Source organism: Lipotes vexillifer, unplaced genomic scaffold, assembly GCF_000442215.2.
Source record: "Lipotes vexillifer unplaced genomic scaffold, Lipotes_vexillifer_v1.1 scaffold573, whole genome shotgun sequence".
Lineage (NCBI taxonomy): Eukaryota > Metazoa > Chordata > Mammalia > Artiodactyla > Lipotidae > Lipotes > Lipotes vexillifer.
Genome location: NW_006796432.1, coordinates 1,958,811 through 1,967,849, shown reverse-complemented (window position 1 = coordinate 1,967,849; position 9,039 = coordinate 1,958,811). Strand labels below are relative to the sequence as shown.

At 40.5% G+C, this 9,039-nt stretch overlaps 1 protein-coding gene across 1 annotated transcript in view; it reads right to left on the bottom strand.

Moving 5' to 3' along the window:
* Positions 1–1,372: 1,372 nt before the first annotated feature.
* NAA25 (N-alpha-acetyltransferase 25, NatB auxiliary subunit) overlaps positions 1,373–9,039 on the bottom strand; it is a 71,225-nt gene continuing 63,558 nt past the window's right edge. The window contains exons 23-24 of the mRNA XM_007468590.1: positions 8,003–8,149; positions 1,373–1,685 (exon numbers count right to left, since the gene is read on the bottom strand). Coding sequence (XP_007468652.1) covers positions 1,563–1,685; positions 8,003–8,149 — 270 coding nt within the window. The 3' untranslated portion in view covers positions 1,373–1,562. The remainder of the gene's footprint in view (positions 1,686–8,002; positions 8,150–9,039) is intronic.

The following is a 9,039-nucleotide window of genomic DNA, read 5'->3' as shown; positions in this document are numbered from 1 at the left end:
CCTACAAGTTGAGACAGTTATTAATCACCCTACCAAATTGTGAATCTAAGAAAGTCAAAATGATAGGGACAAAATGCAATTGCTTTGCATACAGATTTTCCAAGCTCTTTTTTGGTTGCTTTTAAAAGAAAAAAGTATCACATTTCACTGGAGAAGTGAGTTGGAAAGGATGTTGAAGGTCTTAAAGACCAATCCTCCATCAGATATTTGAATTTCCTCATCAAATTCGTTTCTTTGCTTTTCAGAATTATTAACTTTAACGGTATTTGGGTAACAAAGACCAAAAACAGAGGCACAGATTCAAACACAAAAAAGTTACCAAAGCAGTTGTATAAAATGTGTAACATTTTCAAGAGCAATGTTTATCTTTTCTGTCAAACCAACCTCTGAAGCCACATTCTTGGGGAGCTCCAGATGAACAACGTAAACACCATCCTGGTAATAATTCTCAAGTTTGAAAAAGGTAAACTGAACCTCAAGCCCAACTGATAACATTTCTTTTGCCAGCCTAAATCTTAAAACCTAGGTTAAATCCATACATTCCTTCCTTTCTTCCTTCCCAAACCTCCCACTTAAAAAACACTAAAGTATTAAATCTTTACTTTCAAGCATATATACATGTATATACATTTACATATACATGTATATATGGTTGAAAATATACGTATATATGTAGAAGCATATACATATATATATAGCTCACAAAACCAATGACACTGGTATTAGACTTGCCTGCATAAATTATGTACACCTCTCTTCTTTAAAACAGTGATTCCCATCTTTCCCAAATAGACAAAAGACAGCAAGCTAGTCCTCAGCAGGCTTATAAGTGGTCTGCACTACTTTCCCCTCCAAACAGCTAGCTGTAAGGTAACAGAAGGCTACTTCTGATTTAACTCTCACAGGAGCTAGGATGGGGATGTCTCGGCCATTGGGATTATTAAGCTGAAAACCGACAGCCTGTGGGCATCTGAGTGATGTCCTTCAGTGGCAGGTGCTTATGCCAAATTTCACCTGAGGTCCTTTGGGTACCTGCCTTGGGTTCTGTGGCAGCCAAGCATTTGAGGAAGCCTCAAAACTAAACTGCTAATGTGGAAAGAGGGCCTGCTCCCAATCATGGTCCCCCTCTTCTTCTGCTTTCTGCTTCCTAAGGCTCAAGGACCAGACCAAAACACGCACTGCTATAATGGTAGGGCCATTCAGCTGCTCTGAGGTCGATGCTTTATGCTTAATTTCTATTGCTGCTTTCCCCCACCCCACCAGATGTTTCTGGTGATAGAAGGGAAGAAGAAGAGTGGGATTCTCTTGTGGCTGCCATATGCATATGAACATGTATAAAAAGTGGTGAAACCCAGATGAGGGTTCTGCTTCTGGTTTATATACAATAATTTAATCAGTTGTACACATTTAATACCTAAAAAATTAATTCACGATCAAAGTCCTTCATGCATTTTATGAGGAAGTTCTGGATTAAAATGATGGTCAATCAGATGTAGCTTTTGCCTGGGAAGATGATGTCATTTTCTGTTGTAGAGTCATCAGTGCTTGTGGTTCACACTAACTTAAATTTTTAGTTTCTTTGTAGTCTCAAGTCTTTTTTTCAGCAGCTCCCCAATTTCCAGAAGTGAGTGTAGGTAACTGCTCTGCACCTTCCCTTGTACAGTCTTTGAAAATTTTCTCTCTTCCTACAAAGGAAACAAGAATTAGTGGTCTTGCTCAGAAAGCATTCCCCCAGATTAGAGATCCTCAGGTATAAGTTAAAATTACCACTGCCTCTGGTCTCACTGCAAGCTCCATCAGAATAGAGTGGGTCATTTTCAATTTCATTAAATGCAAAGATGGCTAATCTCATCACAGATGTATATTTTTCCATGTGACTTTTCACTGAGACCCCTGTTGCTTTAGCATTACCAATCTTTCAAGTAACCTTTGTTATAAATTATATCAAGTCGGAAAAGCGAGATTTCTGATTTCTAGTTTTCATCAAGAAAAAAAGTTAGGGGCTTCCCTGGTGGCGCAGTGGTTGAGAATCTGCCTGCCAATGAAGGGGACACGGGTTCGAGCCCTGGTCTGTGAATATCCCACATGCCGCGGAGCAAATGGGCCCGTGAGCCACAACTACTGAGCCTGTGCGTCTGGAGCCTGTGCTCCGCAACAAGAGAGGCCGCGATAGTGAGAGGACCGTGCACCGCGATGAAAAGTGGCTCCCGCTTGCCACTTCTAGAGAAAGCCCTCACACAGTAACGAAGAGCCAACACAGCCATAAATAAATAAATAAATAAATAAATAAATACTTTTAAAAAAAAGAAAAAAGTTAGAAAATTATTACTAAGTACTTTAGCCATAAAATCACTACTATTATGAGCTGTACAAAGTGGAAAAATTGAGATTTCTTATTATTAGTTTCATCGGAAAAAAGCAGAAATTTATTATTAATTTAGACTTATCACAGCCACTTTTTAAAGGCATCAAATTTACCAGTATCATCTTTTCTAGTTACAATATTGACAGGCCTCCCTCCATATTGACAAAGTCCACCATCATGTTCCAGAGGCCAAACAACTAAAAAAGACCAGTTTTCCTAAGGCTGCTCAAATATGTGAGTTAAATATTTGCTGCACGTTTGACCTGTGGTAGAAAGCACAAAAAATAAAGGGGATGGAGTGTTCAAACACAGAAAGAAGGTTGGCTGAAAACTGGTTAGCTTTACATGAAGTTGGCAGTACTTTAAAGCCCAAAAGAAACCAGATAAGCACATTTTATGACCCAACAAGTGCATAAAAAGGTATGTACACAAATACATTTCATTCAGTACTATATGTAAAAGCAAATGTACAGAAACAACCTAAAATATGTCCAATGGCTGTGGTACATTCATATTTTGAACGCTATACAGTTGTTTAAAAGAACAAGATTGATCTAGATGCAGTAGCCTGAACAGAACTCTTGAATATTGGTTGAGTGAAAAAGAAACATGCTTCTGAATAAAATAAAGTGTATATAATTTACTTTAAAAAAAACCTAACAGATGTTAGAGTACATTATAAAGTTACATTAAGACCAGATGGTTTTTTTAAAAAAGGGTGGGGAGGAGGACACTTCCCTGGTGGTCCAGTGGATAAGACTCCATGCTCCCAATGCAGGTGGCCCAGGTTCGATCCCTAGTTGGGAACTAGATCCCACATGCATGCCACAACTAAGAGTTCGAATGCCACAACTATGAGCCCACATGCTGCAACTAAAAGATCCCACATGCTGCAACAAAGACCTGGAGCAACCAAAATAAATAAATATTTTAAAAAGGAGGGGAGGGGTGTCTTGGCATACAACCAGTTTCAGTGGATACCGCTAGGGAAGAGGAAAGGGGACCAGGACTAGAGGTAGTACTCCAGAGGCCTTGTTCATAGTGTTTCAAGTTTAGAAAGAAAGGAAGGAAGGAAAGAAAAAAGTGAACCTAATGTAAATGGAACTGAAGTTGTTTTTTTTTCTTTTTTTTTTAAACCCAAAAGAAAGTACTGAGCACTACATGGATCCAATATTTGGTGGCCCGTGTTGCTTAGTATGTTATATGTATCATGACTTTAACAAAATAAGGCAATATACAGCCATTATTGTTTTGTTTAATCTTCACTATAACCCTATGAAGTAGGTATTATTTTATCTGAGCAGGACACTATGGGGCCTTCCTGGGACAGGCCTTCCCCCATATCCTCTGCTTTAGCTCTTCTCTGAAGTACCTAGATAATAGTATTTGATGCAAATTTCCTGAGTTGTTTTGCAGATGTGAAATCAATCCCCCCACCAAATGGAAGATGTTAACTACTTGATGACCATGAGCACATAGCCCCAGGCCTCCTGGAGCCTAAGGACTGATAAAGTTAACCCCTGTGACACCACCCTGTTCCCCCATCATCAGCCAATCAGAGAACTGTGCAAAGTTAACCTCTGTGACAACACCCTGTTCCCCCATCACCAGCCAATCAGAGAACTGTGCACAATCTGATCACATACCCTGCGACCCTCCTCCCTCACCTGGCTTTTAAAAATGCTTTGCTGAAACCCTTCAGGGAGTTCTGGGCTTGTAGGGCATGAGCCACCCGTCTCCTTGCATGGTCTTGCAATAAACCTTTCTCTGCTCCAAACTCCAATGTTTCAGTTTGTTTGGGCTCACTGTGCACTGGGCACGCGAGCTTGCATTAACATTATTATGATTTCCATTTTACAAATAAAGAAACCGAGGCCCAAAGAGGTTAAGCGACTTTCCCAAGGTCAAAAGATGAAGACAGAACCAGGGCTTGGAAAATCTAGAAAGTAGCCCAGAGTTAAGGATAACCTCTAGAATAATCAAAATGAGAAATCTTATTCCTCATTTCAGGAGGCAGATAGATCTTTCAACAAGAACCACCACTCAATCCTCTTGACAACAGCAGGGCTACTATGCCTGTCACCTTTGTATCCAACAGTCCTTCCCACATACCACTGAGGCAGGAGATAGATGGGTTCCAGGCTAGGCATTTACAACTGGCCTCCAGTTCACACCTCATGGGATGAGGAGAAGATGAGCTCCAGGCTGGACATTCATTACCAGTCCCTGTTTACATTTCCTGAAGCGAGAGACAAACGGGCTCCAGAACTACATGTTTATGACTGGACTCCTGTCTATATTTCGAGATGTGCACCTCAATATAAAAACCAGCAACAGGAACAGGGTAAATAACCAGACATTGGGCATTTTAATGGCAGGGACAGAGTGGGACTAAACCCTATTAAATGATCCAGAGGTCACACACCTCCCATCCTTGGGGCAAGGGAAGCACTACGCATGTGCAAAAGCCTGTACAGTGTCAAAAAGGCAGGAGATGCCAGACCATAGTAAGTCCTGCCATCTCCTCCCAGAGGCCTTTGCAGTGGGATCCATCTTAACTTAGGGGTGCGTGCGCACCCAGGGGAGGGTCCAGAAACAAATTAGCCCTGGGGTCAAAACAATACAACTGGCCAAAAAGAAGACAAAGACCGGGAAGACTGACACCTTATAAAGGATTTAAACTTCCCGAAGGCGCTACTCTGTGAGTTCGCCTCTGCATCTTTCCGCATGTACTTTGCTTTTCCAATAAACTTTTTACTTTTCTTTACCTTCTGCCTCCTTGCCTGAATTCTTTCTTGCCAAGGCATGTAAGGACTAGGGACCCAGGCCCTAGCTGCTGGCCCCTGTGGTCCAGTGGTTAGGACTCCCAGTCTGGGAACTAAGATCTTGCTTCCTGCTACTGCTCACTGCTGCTTGCTGCAAGCTGCCACTTACTACTGCCTGCATCCGAAATCACCATGGGCTCTGGCTCTGCCAAATGACTCATGGTGCACCACACAATTCACTTTCCTGCCTCTGTGCTGTTGTCTGTGCCTCTTCCTGCTTGGGATTCCTTTCCTCCATTCCTGTCTGCCTGGTGAAAATTTATTAATCCTCAAATGTCCCCTTTCCAGTGAGACCCTTTTTGACTCACTCAGATTTTTGTGCCTATATCGTATCTCCAATTTAGTAATTTGCATGCATTGCTCTACAGCCAGACTCTCTACAGCAGGTCTTTGATCATTATATTTCTACAAGCTTTAAGCCCAACAATAGTGAGCTCAATAAATTTATATCTACTTATTGAAAATCTCAAAGATGTCCGGCAAAGCCCAACCACATGAAGCAATGTGACATCTGTCCAAGTGTGCAATCCTTAAGATTTTAAAAAATAGGTACTATAATTTCGAGTTCTTACTTTTCTATACTGTTCACAAAAGGGGATGGGAGTTTACAGCACAGGATGAGTTTGCATTTAATCTAAAAAGTCAAAAGTTAAACAGCTCCAAATCTACTACTATGAATTACCAGATCTCTTTATAGGTAAAAGGGGTCCAAAAGGACTAGCAAGGACCTTTTGGTATGCACGTGGGGCGGAAGGCAGATTCCTGCCTGGGATGTACCTGTTTCACAAGGATTTAATTACTAGGCCTTTACTAGGTAACCAAGTACCTGGAAGTCATAAAGGCTAATGGCAGACACAAATGTGTTAAGGGGATAGAGAAGAGGGAGAGGTGGAGGTGGTTCTGGATGGTGGGACTGTGACTCATTTGGGGCTGGGAACTGGGAGGTGCTACTCTCTATTTTCTAATTCTCTTGTAACAAGCATACATTTTTGTCTGTAAAGAAACAGTGAAACACTACAGAGCAATTAAAAGGAACAAGGTAGATAAGTTACTTATATGTAATGATCTCCTAGAGACTAAACACAAAAACAAGAGACTAAACAATATGTATAATACGCTACAAGAGACTAAATAATATGTATAATACGCTATCATTTGTGTTTAAAGGCAAGATGTGGGCGGGGAGGGGCATGGTCATAATGTACTTGTAAATGGGTTCTCTAACTCAGGAAGATTACACAAGAAATCATTGATAACAGCAGTTCCTTCTAAAAAGGGAACTAGGGAATGGGTTAGAATGGAAAGGAGACAATTCACTGGATATTCTTTCTTTACTCTTTGAATTTTTTTTTTACCATGTACATATTTTACTTTCTAAAACAATGTAAGGCTTAAAAAAAGGAAGACAAAAATCCTAAAGAATTAATAATCCATCAATCAGTACCTCTAATTACCACTGAAGTCTATATTCATTCTAGCGTACATAAGAAAACAGTTGAATACATAGCTTAACTGGCTAAAACCAAACTTCTAGCCAACACTTTTCTGCTTTCTTTAATCAGTCTTTGGAAATGTTCAATGCTCTGAGCCCTTTCCCACAGTTAGCCCTTTTCTCAAAGCTCTAACATGTTAACATTTTACAAAAGAGGGGCTTACAACCTTTTAAAGCTGGTGTGCCAAGCAAGATTTCATTCACTCCCTTCCCTAGAAGGGCCTGGGTGGAGGTTTTAGGCTAGGATGATGCCTGCCCTCAGATTGCTGGATGAGCTTCCTCATCAGCAGAGGCTTAGGTCAGACAAACTACTCAAGGAAAGCATTTCCTCACGATTGGAGTTTCACCACTGGAACAACTAGCCAGAATCAGGTGGCTCCACCATTGCTCTTCTGGCTCCTATCAAAATCCTAAACCTACTCCAAGCTGGTGCAAGTTAACTCACCTGACACCATCTGTTTGTTTTATTTAATTAACTTTTTTAAAAGAATCCACATTTTTTTTTTTTTGGTACGCGGGCCTCTCACTGTTGTGGCCTCTCCGGTTGCGGAGCACAGGCTCCGGACGCACAGGCTCAGCAGCCACGGTTCACGGGCCTAGTCACTCCGCGGCATGTGGGATCTTCCCGGACCGGGGCACGAACCCGTGCCCCCTGCATTGGCAGGCAGACCCTCAACCACTGCACCACCAGGGAAGCCCAAGAATCCACATTTTTTAAAGTGAGACTTTATCAGGGATTTTGCTAGCAGAATTTTAAGAAACCAGCCTAAAATAATGATCAGGAGAAAACTAACTGACTAGTACCTTTGATTCCATACTTGTTTCCATTCCTTTTTGGCTGGCTTGCTCTAGCCTCATTATTACTGACATAATTAGTTCTGATGTCCAGCATCTTTCCTTTTCCATGTGATAATTGCTGGGCTGGCAAAGAAACCAGCCAATCCAACAGCAGGTAAGTTCTCAGTCAAGGAGATTGTCCCTGAATCTCAAAAGTATGGCTGGTTTCCTATGGTGCTCAAAAGAGGGGCAATACTAATTCTACTCTTCAACAATTCATCAATTGTTTTCACAGTAAAAGAACACCCCCAAAAATGTATTCAAAGGTGGAAAGCGGGAGGGGGGATGAAGGGGGAGGAGACACCACCACCACCAAGACCACAGCAAAAAACCAGTGCCAGGCACCTTCTAATCACAAGTCCCATAAGGAGAGAATAATGAATTAAAAATTAACTTGTCCCTGTGATAACAATAAGAACACTTGAATATCTATATATAACTTACTGCTGATCAACTATAGTCTCTTACCATACAGCCTCTTACCAGTGAGAGGGAAGTGTCTTCTAAAATAAGTTCTTCAAGTTTAAGTGCAATTAGATGTGTTTCAAGTCCTTTAATATGATCCACAACATTCGAAATTAAAGTCTGAAGCCCAGTAACATAGTCTTGGAAACTGGTAAAGACAGGTGGCTGGAAAAAAAGATTTTTAAAAAGTTGAAAGATTATCAAACGTATTTCTCCCATGCTATATCACATAAGATATACTAATTTCATGCTATAGCATTACTTAATTCTATTAATAGTAACAGGATGGGACTTCCCTGGAGATCCAGTGGTTAAGACTCCGCACTTCCACAGCAGGGGGCGCGGGTTCAATCCCTGGTTGGGGAAATAAGATCCCACATGGTGTGTGGTGTGGTCCCCGCCAAAAAAAATAGTAACAAGGATAGATAGAGTTTGGGATATTAAGAGAGTCTCTCAAACCAAGGTAAATTTAATAGCCACCAAATGCTAACTCAGTAATGACGACTTTTTTTCAGTGTGGTTTTATTTCACTCTGGGGAAGTGGAGGTGAAAAAAAACAAATAAAAAATCTTAGTTGGTCATTATTCAACTTCTGGTTGGGAATCTCCTAGAACACTAAAGGAGATGAGAAGAACCAAGTCTTCATTTCTTTATGTCTTTGAGATTTCCTCTAATGTTAATAACAGAAACAGAAATTCTAAATTCTAATGGAAAAAATGATGGGTGACAACAATCAAGAAAATTCTGAAAAAGAGCCGTTAAGGGGAACTTGCCCTAATAGATATTAGAGTATATTATAAAGTTACATCAAATCCAGATGGAACTGGTATATAAGTAAATTGACAAAGACTGAAAGAACACAAATCCCAAGATAGAGCAAAGAATATAAAGGAATTTAAATGGTGACCTTTCAAAACAGTGGTTTTCAAGTGGATGAATGGTACTGCATAGCTAGACATATTGTGAAATATAAAATAAATAAAATAATAAATAACAAAATAAATTCCAGACAGATTTAAATACTTAAATTTTTAAAAAAAATCCATCGAGGCACC